A 21,314-nucleotide genomic window follows, 5' to 3' on the forward strand; every position below is an offset into this window, starting at 1 on the left:
TTGAGAGATCCATATGGATTCTCGGCAGGGCGGCAGCAGCAGCAGGCTGGGTGGGCGAAGGAGGCGGAACTGAGTTCCGGCTTCAATTTGAACTGCCGGAACTCAGTTCCGGTGCGTTCCGGCCCACTTTAACCCCTGGTTGGGAGGTATGCTGGTAACTACTACTCTGTTACACTAGAGCAGGAGTGGCCAACCGGTCAGAGGTAAAGAGCCGAAAAATATTGGTAGTCAAGCTAAAGAGCCGACATCATGCTCGCGCCGAAGGCGCATGCGCCAAAAAAAGGGTCGTAGTTTATTTTGATCCCTTGGGTGGGTGTGATACAAATATGCCTCCAATAGTGCAGTGCCATATATACATATGCCCCCAATAGTGCCAGATACACATATGCGCCCCACGGTGCCAGGTATGCACCACACGGTGCCGGGTATGCCCCTATGGTGCCAGAAAGCTGGTATGCCCCCACAGTGCAAATTTCCCAGCAGCAGCACTCACCGTTGTTGTTTCTGCTGCTGGTGGGCGGGGAGAGGACAGTCTGGTGTCCCCCTGCAGTCCTCCTGTCATGTCACTGATGGGAGGAGAGCACAGCACATCGCATGTCTCCTTCCCCCTCACTTCCCTGTGACTGGGCTGTCCACCAATCAAAGCTCGCTGGCCGGCTCCTGATTGGCTGCTGGCCCTCGAGCTCTGATTGGCGGACGGCCCAGTCACAAGGATGCACAGTAAGGGGTAGGAGAGATGTGCGATGCGTGCTCTCCTCCCCTCAGAAGGAGAAGGGATTCAGGGAACCGGCAGCAGGGGGGACTGGGACGGACCGTGGGCGGCGGGCAGCAGTGGGAGCAGGAGCCTCACTTTACAAGGGGGAGAGCCGCATGAGGCTCAAGAGCCACGGGTTGGCCACCACTGCACTAGAGTAACAAACCACAATTTAATAACAAAGAAACCTATTGCAGTTCATTTCCACTTTTGGCTTTGCAAATACATTGTAATTTTATTATCCTCTGACCCTGAGGAGACTTTGAATTTGAGATTAAATCAATACACTAGTTTGACAGCATGACTTAAGATGACAAAAAAAAATCACTAGTTTTCCTGTGCAAAGACAGTGGTCACTCATCTGTCTAAATCTGTCACACATGGGATGTGTGTGACAGCAGATGGGTCATTCTTTAAATCAATAATTAAAAAGACAAGGCAGGATTAGTTTAAGGAGTAGTCTACTGTGGTTGATTTGGGGATAAGTAATGGTGAAATGCGAATGTTTAACCAGATTCTATGGGGCAATTGTGTGTCATTTTGGTGGTGGTTAAACAGAACAACTGTTGAATAGAGATTTTAATGAATCTATAATTGAAACTGTTCAACAGTGTAACCTGCAATACTAGTGTACATTAGTATGTAATGTTAATGTGGCATGAAGCTGTTTAAAAAATTTTTTTTTTAAATAATAATGACAATAATAACACTGATAGGCTTTTTAACTTCAAAGCACTGTACTGAAAATAATGAGCAAAGCTTCTATTGTGTACTACTTCATAATGACTCCTAAGTGTTCATGCTTTCAAGTGACAGTAACAAACATGAGTGGGTACATTTATTCTGACGGTTAGCTGAATATGTTTGTTTTGACTCTTTTATTAAATTTTGGCTCAATATATTGTGACAAGAATCACATACACTGGATAAGATGAAGTCTTGGTCTTTATTTTGTAGCAGGTTAACAGCATACCAGGCACACTGCATAGGCAAGCACGGTTACAGCGTTGCAGCATATAGGTGTCACAGCATAGTTCAATCTCCTCACAAGTGGTTTCAGTTGTCCCTACCATAGCCCACATTCCCGACCTGGGTGACTATTCCACCATCTGCCCTGGAAACACTTATATCAGGAAAGCACAGGTGCTGCTAATCAGCCTAACCCTGATCACATCACTTTTCCTGCTGCTGCTGCTCTAAAACTTGAACCGATCCTCCACATTACCTTCATATGGAGGAATGCTGTCCCTGCCACAATATGTCCACAACAATGTCGGCTATTAACAGAATTCAGTTTATCAATGTTTTAGATTGTTAAAGCATAAACTTACCACAGAAGGTATATGAAATGAATCAGAACACATTAATGCCTTTGCTGAACATCGGAATAACAGTCATGCTATGTCAATCAAAAAACAAGTAAAACAAATATAGTAATGTGCATTTATAATATTCAAATGATCATGGCCAGTACACCCATCTCATCCTTGTTCCCTAAAGCTATAAACTCATCATTGTGGATAGAAATAGTCTGTGTCACAGTGATCTTACTGGATTTCTAATTTAATTTTTAAACTTCATTACTGACTGAACATACTGGGACTTGTTCACAAACAGCTTGAGATGCTTGGGTCGACTAGCTTGGTATTTATAAGTTCAACTACTGTATATGAGACAGTGAAGTGGTCTGAACAACACTACAGTACATACATTTGCAGTACAATACAATATACACAGAAGTATTATAAAAGTTTTACAATTATGACTTATGAAAAGCTATAATACAGAACCTGAAAACTGCATGTACAGTTCCTGGCCTCCTGTGGAAAGCCAATTTCCATCTCATTCTTTAATTCTGCAGCACCAAAATGAGACCTTCCAAAAAGTACTCAGAGTAAGTGCTTCACTCCAACTTTTTAAGTAACTAAAAATATGTTGTATTATACCACGGTATGAAGACTTTGAAATATACAAATGGATTACTAAAATCACATTTAAAACTTAAGTTTAAAGAAGAAAATGTTTTATTTATTTTATTAAGCAGCGGGGGGTGGGCAGCTGGGTCCGGACAGCTGCTGGTGGTGGTAGGGGGTAGGCAACCCATAGTTGCGGGCAGCGGGGTCCGACTGAGCAGTGGCGGCGGCTGGGAGCTTGTGGCCACATTTTGCCGGGCGGCAGGCGGGATGCGGCTGCTGAATATTTTGAAATGACTGGGTGGACACTAATTGACTGAGAGAATTCTCTCAGCCAATCGGCATCCTCCCATCTGATTGGCCAAGAGAATTCTCTTCTGATTGGCCAAGAGAATATTGCTACAATAGAAATCAGGGTGTTTTAGAGGAGTAGAAAAGAGAAGTACATGTTTTTATTTATCCAAAGATGCTACCATAAATGATGTCGGATTTGGGGGTGTGCTAGTTATCCACCAGCTAAGATCTGAGCCATAACTAGTGGTAGGTGAACAGTGCCATAATGGAGGGCTCTGGGGATGGCATCATTAGTGCCCCTTAGCCAGTGCAGAGGATTTAGCCTTTTACATATATATATAGAGAGAGAGAGATAACCAAATACAATTATTTTGCGCAAACAACAGACAGCTGCACCTCTAGGAAAGTCTCCTGTTAGTGCGACCTTATAACCAATAATAGAAATCCAATGAACTTAAAGAGTGTGCCATACACCATGGAGGTTATTCTAGTTGACATGCAGCGCTGCGAAGTTCGGATTGGATATAAGAATAGGGGTCCTTTAGGTTACTACTTTGTATAGGTCAATTATTGGTTCCAGTCTAGTACTACTTTCATGGAATAATTGGTACATGCTAAAATCCATATATGTTATACATTTATATCTTTCATATGCTTGAATCAATGCCTCCTACGTCTATTGAAGTTTTAAATTTCACTACATAATTTTAATAGCTTTAATTGGTTGCAAATGGTGTTTTGGTATTTTGTTTTGTTTTCTACACTATGATTACATACCACTAGTGTTTCCAACATAAAATAAATACAGATCTATTATTAAACAGAACAGATTTAATCCATAGTGACAGTTTTCTGATCACTGCAACAAACTCTACTCCATGTATAATAAAGATTGGGTACTTGTGAGTTATCCGGGCGTCCGATTTTAAAATTGTATGCCTTAAGTTAAGGCATACAATCAGATGCGATGCGATACGATATCGCATCGCATCGCATCGCATGCGACCATCGGATGCGATGACCCGATTTTTCCATAGGAATCAATGTTAAAATGGACTGAGTCCATTTTAACATGGAATTCAATGGGAAAAAGGGGTCCTTTTCATACCCCTACTATCCAAGTGGGCATGGAGTTGGATATAAACCTGTGGCGAGCGTAGCGAGCCACCGAGCCCGAAGCGTGGCGAGCGAAGCGAGCCCCGCGAGGGGACGGTATTCCGTGTCCCCTCGCGGGGCTCGCTACGCTCGCCACGCTTCGGGCTCGGTGGCTCGCTACGCTCGCCACAGGTTTATATCCAACTCCATGCCCACTTGGATAGTAGGGGTATGAAAAGGACCCCTTTTTCCCATTGAATTCCATGTTAAAATGGACTCAGTCCATTTTAACATTGATTCCTATGGAAAAATCGGGTCATCGCATCGCATCGCATCGCATCGCATCCGATGGTCGCATGCGATGCGATGCGATGTCCCGATCCGACCCGATTTTAAAATCGGACGCCCGGATAACTCACAAGTACCAAAGATTGTAATAATCTTTATCTGAACAGGACATAATATAAATGTATATCTCTTACAAATGTATAAATATATGTTTAAATAGAATGGTTTAATTTGAAAGCGCAGGAAATTGACTCACGAAATTGACTCACGATGCACGGGAGTCGACTGATCACAAAAGGTTCTGGCCTAAATATGGGTGGGTGCCGAGGGCACCCACAGGTGGCTGCAATCTTCACCGGTTAGGTGAAAATCATCATCGGCACAAGGCCTCAGCCACCCAAAATTCACCTACTCGCACTCTCGCACAAAGGTGTGTAGATGGATTTTCTCACACAGCCATGTGAGAGCCACTGACCTTCACTCGGGGACAGGACACACAGAGCAGAACTGCGGTTATTCTTGTCACTTTGCTAGAGTATTCCTGCACCTGGGGGGGAGGGGGAGGGGGGAGAATGAAACACAACTGTCTCTCTACAAAACTACTGTATACAAGCGTAACTAGGACTAAACAACAATCTGTTCCTACTAGAACACAATCATAAACTAAACAAGAACAGTTTTGCAACCCCAAATGGCGCCAGTGAGCAAAAATCCTGACTGAATCCCACAGTCAGTATCCTCTGACTGTGGGATTCAGATCATTGTACAAAAGGAAGTATATGTCAATCTTGTATTGTGTCCTCACCACACCAACCCACCATTGTATCATTTTTTGCTCACTGGCGCCATTTGGGGTTGCAAAACTGTTCTTGTTTATCTGTTTCACTGTGTGGAGGGATTTTTGGGATACCCTCCTTTGCAATTTCTGTGGCAGCCTAGCGCAGAACTGAAGTGGACATCATTTATTCTGTTTACAATCATAAACTAGGCTGACACAACAAATCTAGCAAGCTGAACTAGCAGATGAATACTCAAAGGATGATTTATACAACAACAAGAGATAACCTTACCAAATTGTACAGGTGTGCATGTGTGAAGGCGATTCCCTAAGATGCACCACATGCGCAATACAATCTAATGCAGGTGCAATACCTGAGTAGACAGCTGACTATCCCTGTATCCAAAGCTGTAGGGAAAAGACTGGCACCACCTATGGCTTCCTATTAGCACAGGAAACAACCTTCCTTTTGCCCTATGCAATCCTAGACCCAGGAAGAGCTGCCGCAAAGCCCACTGTTCCTGGGACCCGGACTCTCCAGGAGTGCGTGTTTCCCCTTATCCGATTAAGCCACAAACCAAAACAAGAATCTTGGCCTTAAGAAGCCTAGATAAGGGGTGCAAGACTTACAGGGCCTAAAATGGTGGATGCAGACCTTAAGGCCTAAAATGGCTGCCAGGCCTAAGATGGCTGACAGGCCTAAAATGGCTGATAGGCCTTATTCCTAACTGGAGCGCAGGCCTAGAGCCTAATTGGGGCACAGACCTAGAGCCTGAATTTGGGAACAGGCCAAATGCCTGAATTAAGCACAGGCCTGAGAACTGGATTGGGTACAGGTCTGAGACCTGAATGGAGCACAGGCTCGAAGGTCCTGAATAGAGGCACAGACCGGAGGCCTGAATGGAGCACAGGCTGGAGGGGCCTGAATAGAGGCACAGGCCAGAGGCCTAAATGGACCACAGACAGAGGGGCCTGAATAGAGGAACAGTCTGGAGGGGCCTGACTGCTGTGACACAGGTGGGAGGGGCTTGATTACACCCATGGGCATAGCACCTGAACACCTGGTGGTCTAGGGGGGGAAACCTATGTTGTGGCCTCCCACAGCCACTCACCGGTCTTTTGGAAGAGGCTGCAGCAGGGAGCTTCATCAGCTCTTTTGCATCCAACATGCTGCAGCACTCTACGGTCCTTTCTTCTGCAACTTCTGGCACCACCATCATCGGCTTTTCTGCTGCTTCTGGCACCACCGCCGCCTCTTCTTCCACTTCTGGAACCGACACCACCTCCACCACTGCTTGGCCTCTTCTGGAGCTCTACCTTGCTCCCTTGCCGCCACCGGACTGAGCTCCCCACTCTGCAGCATCTATTATAAGATGCTGGGAGGGGAGGAGCTATGACACGCGAGCCCTGATTGGCTCACCATGGCCTCTCCTGATTGGCCACCCAGGCGCAAGGCTGAATGTCTATTGGAGGAACTTGAATCCTCTCGGATGCAAGTTCCTCCAGGCTGGGGACCCGCTGCTGCTGCACACACACCACTGCTGAACTGATGGGATGCCACCCAGAGGGTGTAAATTTTATTTCTGCCCCACCTGCATTGCAGATTGTTTTGTCCATTAAAGAAGGAGATTGCTTTTGCAAACCAACCAGAATCACCCCCTTGGTTTTGAATAATTTTAGTTGAAGTCTATCCTGTTGGAGTACTGGATCACCTCTAGGTGGGCATTCATCATATGGTCAGTGCAAAGGTTATTTGGTTGTAGGTATTACTGGTTAACACCACACAGTTGACAACCATAACTTTCTCTAGATTATATGTATCAAAATTCCCATGAGTTAGTTTTCTTGTCACATAAAAAACTTTTACAAAATACATGACTACTACTTCTACAATTCAATTTTATTTTCTGCCAGACTGATGGAATTAGAGTCTGGAGTCAGATTACCTACTATTTATATAAATAAATGTAAAACCAGATATTTACTATGCCTAGCGACTGGGGCTAGATTGATGTACTAGTGTACCATACTGTATATACCTGGTTTTTACAGATGCCACCAGATTTCTATCATCATTGTATACTATTCACGATATTAGAGTGTTTTGCATACTAGCCAACACATTTGCCTCAGATTTGCATATTTAAATTTAGAATTTTACTTAACTATTAGTACTCTACAGGGAGGACTATATACCGGTTAGGGATAAATAATTAGGAGTATAGCTGGTGAGTGTTATGTTTATGGCTTTTCACAGTAAAATACAAAATATACAGGGCTTGATTCTGGTTCACTCACAAAAGCAAATTCTCTCTCTCTAATGGACAAAACCATGTGCACTGCAGGTGGGTGGCTGATGTAACGTGCAAATAGAGTTAGATTTGGGTGTTATTTTGTTCCTGTAAAGGTCAAATACTGGCTGCTTTATTTTTACACTGAAATATAGATACCAGTCAAATGTGACTCTCTGCACATTTTACTTCTGCCCCCCCCCCCCCCTGTAGTGCACATGGTTTTGCCCATTAGAGAGCAAATTTGTTTTTGCAAGTGAATCAGAATCTTGGGCAAATGTAATAGCCTCCGAATTCATCGCTGTGCAGGATGCCAGCCAAACTAGGAGGTTTTCTTAAGGGGCAATTACTTGCAAGGCATCTAAATGCCTTGTTAAAAAAATAATCAGGGTTGTTTGTCAACAGCACTCAAGTGTGGAGAGGTCAGAGATGGTTGTGAGATGTTTGTGAGTCAGCAGCCACCTGAATGGAGGAATGCCAACCTCCGATTAACAGATGTAAAACAGACAGGGGTTTTCAGGTGGCGCAATGGTTATGCCTTGTAAGGGATTGCCCCTTTAAAAAACCTCTGAGTTTGGCCAGCATTCCTGCTCGCATCCCTCTGGAGGTGCAAGCAGAGTTTAATCTAGAATAGTGCTGTAATGCTGTTTTCTGTCTTTAGTGCAGCACAAACAGCATTGAGGCATGCAAAATGCAAGTTACCACGAATAAATACATGATTTTTGGTGTGGTAACTGGCATTTCCTGACTAAATGCAGGGCCTGAAGGGAACAATTAAATAGCTGAGCCCTCTGCTGTTTTACTTGTATTTGGCTGAATTGAATTGAGCCCTACAGTATGTGTGTTAATAAAAGTAATTTATTTAATATCAATAATAAAACATATACAGAAATGGAATAAAAACACATTCAGGTAAATCTAAAGCTAACTTCTTAAATGTCACATGTATCCCATCACCCTCCAAGTCACTAAAATGTGCCTTACATGAGTCGACGACCTCTTCATCTCTGACAACTTCAACCTGCTGGCTATTACAGAGATTTGGCTCACGCAATCAGACACCGCTTCCCCTGCCGCACCATCACATGGTGGTTTCCACTTCACATACACCTCCAGGCCTGGTAATAGTAAAGGAGGTGGGGTAGGTATATTACTGTCCCAGTTGTGCACATACACAGTCCTACCACTGGTTCCATCACTCACATTCACATCATTTGAAGTTCACTCTATCAGGGTTTTCACCCCTTTCTTTCTGACCACCTGGGATTCCCAAAAAATAATTTCTGGACGATTTCTCTGCCTGGCTCCCATACTTCTGACATCTCCACCATCATGGGTGATTTCAATATCGATATTGACAACCCACTTTTTCCTCATGCCTCTAAACTCCTCTCTCTAATCTCCTCTCTTGGCTTCACCCAATGGTCTGACCCCTCTACTTGCAAGGAGGGCCACTGTCTTGATCTTGTATTCACTAGGCTATGCTCTGTTTCTGAATTCACTAACGCCCCATTCCCTCTCGGACCACAACCTTATCACTTTCTCAACCTCCTTCATTTCTTCAAACTCTACAATACCTAAATCATGCAAGCCTCCTCTAACCCGCAGAAATATTAATGCTATTGATTTTCAACAACTTTCTACCTCTCTGCAACAACTGCTCTCACCCATTTCTACACTTGCCTGTTCTGAGACAGCTGTATCCCACCTTAACCAGACTCTAAAAACTGCCCTTGATGAAGCTGCTCCAGCTACTCCTCACAATCCACGTAGGCTTAGATGCCAACCGTGGCACTCTAAATTAACAAGAAACCTGCAAAACTTATCACATAGATTTCAACGACAGTGGCGTAAATCACAAAATCCAAGTGACTTTGTCACATTTAAGACTACCTACCTATCCTATCGTAATTCTCTGGACACTGCTAAACAAACTTATTTTCAGCCTCTCATCTCTTCTCATGCCACTAACCCCAAGCGACTTTTTAATACATTTAAATCACTTATTTACCCTCCTTAACCCTCCCCAACTGCCAATATCAGTGGGCAAGAGCTTGCTTCCTTATTCAAGGAAAAGATTGCTAAAATCCAAGATGAAATGGCTTGCTCTTCAGCCAGTGACTTGCTTACTTCCTTTCCCGAGCCTTTTGCCACTTTCTCCTCATTTGACCCCACAAGTGAAGATGAAACATCCACACTCTACTCAACTGCTTCTCCACTAACTCTCCTCTTGATCCTATACCCTTACAAGTCAGTAAAGCTCTGTATCCTGTGCTTATCCCAAGCTTAACTAAAATCTGTAACCTCTCTCTACTGGTATCCTTTCTTCTCTGTTCAAGCATGCACTTATTACTCCCATTCTAAAAAAACACAATTCTGATCAAAACTGTCTCTCTAACTACCGTCCTATCTCTCAGCTCCCTTGCCTCTCCAAGCTACTTGAGAGACTTGCCTACACTCACCTCACACACTATCTTAACTCATACAAATTATTGGACCCACTCCAGTCAGGCTTTTGCTCTCAAAACTCCACAGAGACTGCACTGACTAAAGTAGTCAATGATCTAGCCACTGCTAGATCTAAAGGCAATTTCTCACTTCTTATTCTTCTAGATCTCTCAGCTGCCATTGACACTGTCGACCACTCTCTTCTCATACAAACACTACAATCCCTAGGTCTTCAGAACACAGCCCTTTCTTGTTTCTCTTCCTTCCGATCTAATCGCTCTTTCAGTGTTCACTTCTCTGATTCTACCTCCTCCTCACTACCTCTGTCTGTTGGAGTACCACAAGGCTCAGTCTTAGGTCCTCTGCTTTTATCAATCTATACCTCCTCACTTGGGAAACTAATCAACTCTTTTGGATTTCAGTATCCTCTGTATGAATTGTCACCATCAGTATTTCTCCGTGTCTCTGAATGTCTCTCTGCCATTTCATCTTGGATGTCATCTCACCACCTCAAACTAGACATTTCCAAAACAGAATTAATTATATTCCCACCAGCCAAGAGTAGTTACCAACCTGATATCATTATCACTGTTGAGAACACAACAATTGATCCTACTCCACAAGCTCGCTGCCTAGGGGTCATCCTCAACTCTGAACTGTCCTTTATTCCTCGCATTCAATCTGTCTCTAAATCATGTTACATGCATCTAAAAAAACATATCCAAAATTAATCCATACCTTACACAAGACACTGCAAAAACTCTAATCCATGCACTCATAATATCACGCATTGTCTATTGCAATAGCCTCCTTACCGGTCTTCCTAAGAACAGACTCTCACTACTACAATCCATTTTGAATGCAGCTGCAAGGCTGATCTTCCTGGCTAGACATTTGTCTGCTGATCCGCACTGTCAGTCCCTTCATTGGTTGCCTGTATAGTACCACATTCATTATAAAATACTTACATACAAAGCAATTACTCTGACTACACTGACTTATATCTCTTCGCTTATCTCAAAATATATCCCAAACCGACCTCTCCGCTCTGCACAAGATCAGCGTTTATCATCCACACTCATTACTTGCTCCCACTTACACTTGCAGGATTTTTGGCGGGCAGCACCCACCTTATGGAATGCCCTTCCACGTACATTAAGACTCTCCTCTAGCCTCCAAACTTTCAAGTGTTCCCTGAAAACTCACGTCTTCAGGCAGCTTATCATATTCAGGACCCCCACACAAACTCCGGTAGCATTTATATCTAATTGCATCCCATCAGGACTGTTTTGTAATCTGATGGGACTGCCATGCTATGGAATTATATCTTTATGTATACCTCCTATTATCCCTATAGATTGTACACTTGTGAGCAGGGTCCTCCCACCTCCATGTCGGTTTGTATCTACCCAGTTTGTTTAATCACTGTTGTCTCCAATTGTAAAGCACAACGGAATATGCTGCGCTATACAAGAAACTGTAAATAAATAAAAGCTGGCCATACATCTACAGATTAATTGTTCGATCTGGCTGGTTGAAAAAAAAAAACCTGGTAATGGATGAGAGCAAATGACCATTTCATTTAAAATGCTGGAAAACTGGCAAAACCTGTCATTCAGATACAGTATGACCAGGTGTTTGTTCCAACCAGCCAGATCTGACATTAAGGGGGAAATTTACTAATATAAAATACCTAGTTTTTCGTATTAGTATTTTCCCTACGACTGCATACGACTGTTTCAGTCGTATGCAAAGTCGTGTTCCGGAGGGGAAATTACAAAGCAGTCATATACGACTGCTTTGTAACCCTCTGATGGTGTATTCATTCGTATTAGCTGGCCGTATATACGGCCGCTAATACGAATTTTTCTGGCAGTCTGCACGGATCAGTCAGATCCGTGCAGGCTGCAGTGTGTAAAAAAAATAATAATAAAAAAAAAACAGCCGTAATCAGCACCAGGCTGAAAGAGCCGGGGCCGGTAATTAAAAATCAGGGAACCCGACAAATAGGGGTTCACCGATTTTTAACAACCAGCCCCAGGCTCCAGGTCCGGGGCTGGTTCCCAAAATACGGGGGACAAAATGACTAGGGGTCCCCAGTATTTTAAGAACCAGCCCCAGGCCAAACCAGCCAGCAGGGTAATGCCACAGCCGGGGGGAGACTTTTTATACAAGTCCCCCCCGGCCAAAGCATTCAGCCCTACCGACCAGTCAGCCTGGCCAGGGGCCCTGTGGGAGTGGGGACCCCAATAAAGGGGTCCCCCCCCTCCAGGACTTACCTGACCAGGCTGAAGCCTGGTGCTGTCCCCGGTGGCCCTGTGTGGTAGCCACCGGGCTGATCTTGGTGTAAAAAATAGAACAATAAACTATTGTTTTAAACTGTGGAACTATGAGTTCCAGCAAGCCTCCCCTGCAAGCTGGGACTTGGTGAACCACAAGTCCCAGCCTGCAGGGCATTAAAGTAAAAAAAAATAGTTAAATAAATACACACTGACACCTGTAAAATAAAAGTTTAATACATACATTACACACACTGATACTTACCTATATTGATCCCGTAGGTAGGTCCCAGAGTCTTGATCCGGTGCCTTGTCCTGGTTCCGGATCATGTCGTCTTTCTTCACCATGTTGATCTTCATGTCGGCGTCAGGTCTGGGTCCGAAGAAATCCATGGTGGACCTGTGGAAGGAAATCCAACTCACCCAGGTCCTCCATGGAAGTTCTTCTGGCTTGGTCTGACATTGTCCAAGCATTCTTCCATCTTCTTCCATCTTCTGGCTTCTTTTTCAAGCTGCCGGCGAATCCAGAAAAGCTCCCCGACTGTCAGAGCCGCAGAGATCCTTCCTCCTCGGCGTCTGGACTAAGACTGAATTCTGGCCAATCAGAAGCCGACTTTCCTGGCTCCTGATTGGCCGCTAGGCGGCTTCTGATTGGCCAGAATTCAGTCTTAGTCCAGACGCCGAGGAGGAAGGATCTCTGCAGCTCTGACAGTTGGGGGGCTTTGCTGGAGTCGCCGGCAGCTTGAAAAAGAAGCCAGAAGATGGAAGAAGATGGAAGAATGCCTGTGTGGCATCCTACAATATGATTGTATATACGTGTAAAAAAAATGAAGAAACCTTTTATAAATGTACTAAAGATGTGTCTTCCTCGCAGAGGGGAAATATTGCATTATTTATGTGATGTTTGGGAAGGACTTTATTGGATTGTCAGCAAGTGGCGATTATTGTGTTAAAGTGTCCCCATAGACTTGTCACAGTATACAGATGTCTCGCTGATGGCTGACGGTTGTCAAGTGGGAGATTATAAGAATAATAAAGTTGGCTGAAGTGTGGCTGGCACCAGGACAGCTGTAATTACCTGGCAGTTCCCCTCAGAGACGGGTAGTCAGCAGAGCTACGCAGCAGGCAGGGCGGATAGCGGTGCTGTGGAAGGCCGGGACACTGACAGCATCCAATATGGGGAGTGGTGAGTGTTGAACCCTGCCCCGGCAAGCCCAGCACTGCCTTATATGTTTAGTGACGCCCAGGATTACCTACACATTGAGAACAGCCAGTAGAAGGGGACTAAACCCGGCCGGCTTACCTGGCCTGGGGACGTCCCTACAGAATCGTCATTCTGCCATTAAATAAATAAAGAGCACACAGTAACAAGCTAAATCCAGTGAAACGCTCCAAACTAGTGCTAGTTATACTTCAGGAGACTTTCAGAGATAGAGAAAGGCTTGACACATTTAGCAAGAGGAGAGCTGCTATCGGTCCTATCTGAGTGGCAGGCAGTTAAAGGACAGTTGCAGCAGCCATTTTGGTGACACGGAGAGGAATAAATCTGCATCATCACACATTTAGTGTTACCAGAAGCGTTATTAATAGATTGCTCTGGATGACCACAGTGAGTGCAGCATATCAGAGTATCCGACTAGCCTAATTTGCAGAGAGCCATGGATGCCTGTATAGACGTATAAAATATCTTCTGAACTGTGTTAAATACTTATTAATTTCGAGGTCAGTAATCTCTACATCAACAGTATCTGCAGCATGGATATAATGTTATCTCTTCATTCCAAAGGAAAGTTTATTATTACAGGCTGTGCTATATAAATCTCTAAGGAAGGAAAGAACTGAGATAAACTGTGACTCACCTGTAGTTGTATCCCGGATTCTTGAAAGGGGACTGTAACATTGAGGACAGTGGCCAGCGGGAGGGACTCTGTGTAAAACAAAAGCGCTTTTGAGTTGTTTAGGAAAGGTAACAAATTATTGCGCAATAATATAATAGTAATTATTTAAAGGAGCAATTATAAGCAAAGTGCAACTGTGTTAAAGTACATTCATGTTCATACTTTTGTCTTTATTATGGTATGTACGGTAAGTTTATATATTGTTAATGTGCTAAGAGGACTGGAACCGGAGCGGAGCCCGGAGGAGTGAATTCATGTTCCAGTTTCCTCCTGCTTGCTGCACTACAAGTCTCAGCAGGTAGCACCTCATATGTCCAGGGTGTGCAGTTTAGGGCCCCTCCCCCTATGTACTATATATTGTGTATTCATACACACTGGAAGGAACTAGAGACGCCTTCCTCCTTAACTAGCACCCCACCCACCTGTCCCAGATTGATTTTAATTAGGTTGGAGTCCCAACATTCAAGACTGCACACCTCAGCTTGGCACTATGAGGGTAAGTCCTACTGTACATATATGCTGAGTGTTGGTCTGTGGGACTGTGTTTGGGGCGCTGGGCTCTTTGGCAGTGGCGTAACTAGAAATTTTGCTCCCCCCTGCCAAAATAAATTGTGCCCCCCCCCCGCCCTATTTTTTTGGTAAAACAAGCAGGACTGGCTCTTGCCAATTCAGTTCCCAGTGCGACCTGTCAAAATATCCCCTCACAAACTTAAAAAAAAAAACACAAAGAATTTATGAAGAACATAAAGAACCTATAGCGTGGCAATGCTTAGTAGAAAATATGCCGCACACTGTAATACCCCTTACACAAGATGCCAAACACCATAATGCCCTTTACACAACATGCCACACACCGTAATGGCCCAGTACTCCTGCTTATACATAGGATGCCTACAGTAGTGTCCATTACACAATGCCCTTCATACAATGCCCCCAGTAGTGCCTCTCACTGTTCTGAGTAGGCCCCATACTCCCATAGGTCATAAATGCGACATTCATGAACACAGTATCTCAGCACTGCCTTATTGCTTGCTTGCCAAATAATATGCAAAAAAAGCCCAAGAAAGGGGGGATTGGGTTTAGGTGCTAGTGATTTAGGGTTAGGCTGTGGAGGGAGATTTTAGGACATGCAAGGCAGGGGTTATGGTCAGGCTTAGGGGCTTGGGAGGTTTGGTTTAGACATAGCCCAGTATATTAAGATTCACACACGGCACAACAAACCATGGGGTAAATTTACTAAGACGTGAGTTCTATTAAAGATAGAATGTTGCCCATAGCAACCAATCAGATTCTAGCTTTTATCTTGTAGAATGTGCTAAATAAATAAGTAGTAGAACCTGCTTGGTTGCTATGGGCATCATCCATAGCACGCCCATCTTAGTAAATGTACCACCATGTGTGCCCAGGTCGCGTGGGTACAACTGTAGGTGCTGGATTGCATGAATACTTTGGATAAAATCATTATTTTGGGACTATATATAAATATATCTGATATATATAGATATAGAGATGATATACTGTGTATCAGAAATCGTCAGACTCCATAACAGATCCATTCATACATATACACTTAACCCCCCCCCCCCCCAACACACACTCACATACAATCACATAAACAAATAAAATAAAGGAAAAAACAGCCCCCATGTACTGTACACACACACACAGCAAATAAATACACAAATGATTGCCACACTGACACTCCACATATACAGTATATTTGCCCCTACTAAAGCAATTACCTGTAGTGTATTCAAAAGTGAAGAGCCTTGCAGGACTCGGAGGCTGGGCTGATGCTGGCTGGGAGGAGACGAGTCAGTGCTGCAGAAGGGAGGTCAGGGGACAGGAAGGGAAGACTTTGTATATGACCTCTGCTCATTGGTGGCAGGTCCCGGGGGAGGGGCTGGCTCCATAATCACGGACCCAGCAGCAGCTTTTGTAACTCAGGAAGCTGCGTGTGATGTGACACACTGACACTGCCAACTGTTCCAGCCCTGAACCTCTACATCTGAGGACAGGACATGCTGGGGCTGCGGGGCAGGTGTCAGACGTTCAGAGCAGCCAGGAGAGCACTCTTCATTCCTCCCGGCTGCCCCCTGCCCAGCCCGCTCTGTCTGCCAGCATATAGCAGTCAGCCACAGGGAGCCCAGAATAGATAGCAGCGCAGCGTGCAAGGTGGGTGGGCAGCGGGCAGGGTGGAAGGGGGAGCGCTCTCTGGCTGTCTGTGTGAGGACGCTCAGTGACCCTGTCGCTGCGTCCTCACACAGCCAGAGGCGTATCCTTATTGGCTGCTGCTGCTCTCTTGCTGCTGGCTCTGGAGCGTGAATCTGCGCCCCCGGGGCACCTGCTCCCCCCCGCCATTGCGGGGGCTGCGGAGCCTTAGATACGCCACTGCTCTTTGGGCTGCTGTTGCTGGGCTGCTCCATGGCATCATATCGTACACTTTCAATCACCCCTTTAGTTTGTCTAATATATATGTAGCACCCTTCACATTTATTATTACTTCTTACCTAGGTAAGTCCTATCACATAAAATTTCCCCTATCCCTTTTACTATCACTTTCATTTCACACTAATGTGATGCCATGGGGTGGTTCTGCTGGGCTGGCCTGGGGGGCCCTGTGCCCTGGACCTGTCCCAGAGTAGTGTTAGGGAATTGTCCTATTGAGGTAACCTGGATGCGGTGGACAAGCCCATACTAATGGCCATTACTATGCTAATAACCTCAAATGCAATATAGCAAGATATTAAAAGGTCTAGCATATATATTTAGTGTGCACCTGCAAACTCCTCCTCCTACCTACCTACGGGATCAAGATAGGTAAGTATCAGTGTGTGTGTAATGTATGTATTAAACTTTTATTTTTCAGGTGTCAGTGTGTATTTATTTAACTATTTTTTTACTGTGGAACTACAAGACCCAGCGGGCCCTTTAATGCCCCGCAAGCTGGAACTTGTGGTTCACCAAGTCCCAGCTTGCAGGGGAGGCTTGCTGGGACTCATAGTTCCACAGTTTAAAACAATAGTTTATTGTTCTATTTTTTACACCAAGATCAGCCCGGTGGCTACCACACAGGGCCACCGGGGACAGCACCAGACTTCAGCCTGGTCAGGTAAGTCCTGGAGGGGGGGGACCCCTTTATTGGGGGGGTCCCCACTCCCCCAGGGCCCCTGGCCAGGATGACTGGTCGGTAGGGCTGAATGCTTTGGCTGGGGGGCATTACCCTGCTGGCTGGTTTGGCCTGGGGCTGGTTCTTAAAATACTGGGGACCCCTAGTCATTTTGCCCCCGTATTTTGGGAACCAGCCCCGGACCTGCAGCCTGGGGCTGGTTGTTAAAAATAGGGGAAATCCCTATTTGTCGGGTTCCCTGATTTTTAATTACCGGCCCCGGCTCTTTCAGCCTGGAGCTGGTTACAGCCTGCACGGATCTGACTGATCCGTGCAGGCTAAAGCCAAAAACGACAGGGAAAGCAAGGTGTATTTTCCTGTCGTATTTGCGTGCCTGTTTTACACCAATTAGCAGCCGTATTATCAACACTGCTGCTTAGTACATCAGGAACCACCATTCTTTTGAATGGTGATTCCTGTCGTATTCTATCGATGGTGTACACATTCGTATTTGTAAATACAAATACGAATGTCCCATCATTAGGAATACGAATTGTTGTATTTTCGGGATTGTAAATCCCGAAAATACAAATGTGTAACAAATAGGTGTATTTCTGCCTACGAATACACCTATTTTTTAAGAACCCATTTTGGTAAATTTCCCCCTAAATCTGTAGATGTGTGGCCAGCTTTAAGCAGCTAAATTGCCATTGTTAATTAACGTATGGATGTTGAATACCCAACGCATGTATTCCTGTTGGACTGGGACAAACATATCCAGTATATAGTCAGTGAAATATAAAGGAATGCAGTCAATGAAAATCACATATCCACTAAAGCAGGGGTCCTCAAACTATTTTGCTGTGGGACCCCAACAGACAATAAAAATAATTACAGGACCCCAGCAAGTTGCAGAAGGTCACATCACATGTGTAGACCGTAGACAACACATGCATGGCAGCATTGCAAAGGCACAAAATAATGGGTCTAAAATAAGACAATTCAACAGATTTTTCAGACTCTTTGAATCACTGACTGAGATTATAAAAGTAATCAGCCTGATGGTCAGCAACATGCAGGGCCGGTGCAAGGCTTCTTGACACCCTAGGCAAAATGTCTGTCAACCGCCCTCATGTGCATACAGTGGGTGCCGGACAGCCCCCTGACAGTCTGGATTCCGACTGCTCCCTCGTGGGGGTCCACGACCCCATAGAGGGAGAATAAAATAGGCGAGCCCGCAAGGGGCTTCATTGCGCTCCCAACGCTGTGCAGTCGGGATTCCGACATCGGAGTACTGACTGTCGGAATCCTGACTATCGGGGTATTATACCACACCCGCATACAGTATATAAAACATCCAAACACTGCCTCTCTCCTACATAGATCCATACAATTATACACTGCATCCATATCAATCCCCTTCTCCTCTCCAACCACCGCACCTCTCGCCCTGGAGGATTTAGGAGGGTAGACAACTGTACTCACTGGTTTCTTTTTATTGGGCTGTGACAGAAGACAAAATAGATGGTACTGGTGGTGCTGCAGCATGTTGCAGTGAATGTAATACATGCAGTGACAGGTGTGTAGTTTACATTTTTTGGGTTGAAGTTTGGACCCCTATATTGGACCTTGTGGCAACTGCATTGTGTATCTGTTAACAGATCCCTCTATGTTGCATGTGCTATAGACGATCTTACATTCAAGTGTTTGAAAGGTATTACAGATTAATACTATTTAACCTGTAATAAATATAAACATGTTAGGAAGTCAGCACTGTCTTCGGCTGTAAACTACATTCCTCAGGGGGCACGCTAGAAGCCCAGCTGCACTAAATCTTAATGACACCCTGTTAGGTTATAAGGACAAAAGGATCAAGGTGAGGGTGCTTGGGCTGACTGGGACACGTCTGTGAGTGAAGCTAAAGGGAGAGAAGGAGGAGGAGGGGGGCTGACAATAACGGGATATCTACAACAAGCTCAGCTGTGACAATCTCACTGCTGGTGCAGGCTGTGTCAGTCTCCAGCAGTGTGACACTGAGTATGTACCTGCAGAACTCAGGAGGATGCAGCCAGTATGCACTGCACACATTCTTCTCGTGGGCGGGTTACACAGTAGTCACTCAGCTCCGTGCTGCTTCTGCTCTCCTCTGTCTGCTCTTCCAGCTTCTCTCCCACACGGGTGCTCTCCCTGAACGTTGTGCACGATGATGTTACACCTGCATTGGCATTCTGGGAAGGTGGGAGGGACTGTGCAGGTCATCAGTCAACAGTAGCTGCACTGTGCGGCTGTAGCGTATAAAATATTTACTGACAGTGGACAGACAGGTAATCCAGCGTTGTGCTAGTAACGGGTGTGAGGTCGGGCAGGTGGGCGGCTGCTGCTGTTGAGGGGCAGGAGTCGGGCGGCTGCTTATAGTTAAGGCCCAGTGAAAAATGCAAATATCGGACCTACTTGGGTTAAACAAAGTGCGCCCTCTAGTGGCCGGCGCCCTAGGCAGCTGCCTGAAGCTGCCTAATGGTAACGCCGGCCCTGGCAACATGGAGTCAAGACCTCATGCTGAGAAGGTCGGGACCCACTTTGAGGTCAGGACTCAGTTTGAGAACCACTGCAAGTATTCTAACAATAACTGAGAATAGACTTTAGAAACTTGTTGATTTTTTTTATTTTTCATTTGTACTGTATAACAATCTGTGTTGTGTCAATGAATGCAGTAATGGCTGATTCAGAAAGCAATGAATGTTTCTTAGGAATTTACAGTAATTGTGCAGTGACCTTAAATGCTCACAATCACTTTATCTACCTATGCGTACACATTTATACTCACACACAGTTTTCTGTGTAGGTGTTTGTGTAGGAGGAATTTGTCACATAAGTTTTCTTGAGTCAGAAAGTGCTTTTAAAATGAGAATAATTTTGTGACTACACAATGTCTCTATAAATTATTACTTTTATTTCAAAATCTGTATTGTTGCAAGAGGTTAATGAAGTATTGATTTACTCCATTAAAGACAGTCTATAATTATGGGCCTTATTCTAGTTCACTCTTTCTGACAAAATCCTTCTTAGATGGACAAAACCATGTGCACTGCAGGAGGGGCAGATGTTACTTGTGCAGAGAGAGTTAGATTTGGGTGGGGTTTTACTTCAAAGTGAGATCTATATTGCAGTGTTAAAATAAAGCCGTCAGTATTTACCCTGCACAGAAACAAAATAACTCACCCAAATCTAATTCTATCTGCACATGTTACATCTGCCCCATCTGCAGTGCACATGGTTTTGTCCATCTAAAGGTGCCCATACACGTTACAATTATTGTATACAATATTGTATACAATATCGCATCTCATTGCATCTCGGTTTTGCCATGAGATGAGATCTAGATCTCATCTCATGGCAAAACCGAGATGCGATGAGATACGATATTGTATACAATATTGTATACAATAATTGTAACGTGTATGGGTACCTTAAGAAGGATTTTGTCAGAAAGAGTGAACTAGAATAAGGCCCTATGTTATCCAAACCTTCTTAATAATATGTATGAACGGGGCTGTAACAAGGGTGGTACAGAGTGTGCTACCATACATTGAGCTTCCAGGTAGGAGTACGCTGTTGGTGGAACTTGTCAATTATCTGTTTTAATTACTTTCACTTGTAGTTTTGCTATTTTTTTAGGCCCAGCATCTCCTGATCACCCATACACTACCCCATTTTGTCACTAATACCTATACAATATTCATCAACTTAACTTGAGAGCGCTTTGTTATTTAGTCACACTGCCCTTTATTACATTTCAGTTTGAGATATATAATTTGTGGAGATGATTGGCACTCCAGATGGTAGCTGTGTGAATTAGTGCCTACAGTAGGTGCCTTCCCTTGTGTGGGTCATGGTATGCAGTAAGGAATCGGGTGGGTGGCACTCGCAGGCAGGGCCGGACTGGGACCAAAAATCGGCCCTGGCATTTTAAGCACAAATGGCCCACCTGCCGGGCATCAAAAGGGTGTGTGGCCTAATGGAAAGAAGGTGTGACATCACAAAGGGGCGTGGTATTACACATTATACTACACACCGTAATGCCCATTACCCATTTTAGCAAACTCTGTAATACCCATTAAACATAAAGGCACATGCCATAATGGCAATTAAACATTATGACACATACCG

At 44.6% G+C, this 21,314-nt stretch overlaps 1 protein-coding gene across 6 annotated transcripts in view; it reads right to left on the reverse strand.

Moving 5' to 3' along the window:
* LOC146007043 (uncharacterized) overlaps positions 1 to 19,389 on the reverse strand; it is a 120,287-nt gene extending 100,898 nt beyond the window's left edge. For 3 of the 6 annotated variants that reach the window (XR_014444215.1, XR_014444216.1, XR_014444217.1), the window contains exons 1-3: positions 15,781 to 15,933; positions 14,000 to 14,067; positions 4,820 to 4,891 (exon numbers count right to left, since the gene is read on the reverse strand). Coding sequence is in view for 1 of the 6 variants with exons in the window: in XM_083145436.1 (XP_083001562.1) it covers positions 4,820 to 4,891; positions 14,000 to 14,067; positions 19,193 to 19,235 (183 nt within the window). In the remaining 5 variants the exon portion in view is untranslated. Of the gene's footprint in view, positions 1 to 4,819; positions 4,892 to 8,397; positions 8,497 to 13,999; positions 14,068 to 15,780; positions 15,934 to 19,192 lie in introns of those variants that run through there. The other 3 variants (XR_014444213.1, XM_083145436.1, XR_014444214.1) reach the window with 2 other exon arrangements.
* Between the last annotated feature and the right edge of the window lie 1,925 nt (positions 19,390 to 21,314).

The sequence above is a fragment of the Crinia signifera genome, chromosome 6, assembly GCF_055691185.1.
Source record: "Crinia signifera chromosome 6, ASM5569118v1, whole genome shotgun sequence".
Classification (NCBI taxonomy): domain Eukaryota; kingdom Metazoa; phylum Chordata; class Amphibia; order Anura; family Myobatrachidae; genus Crinia; species Crinia signifera.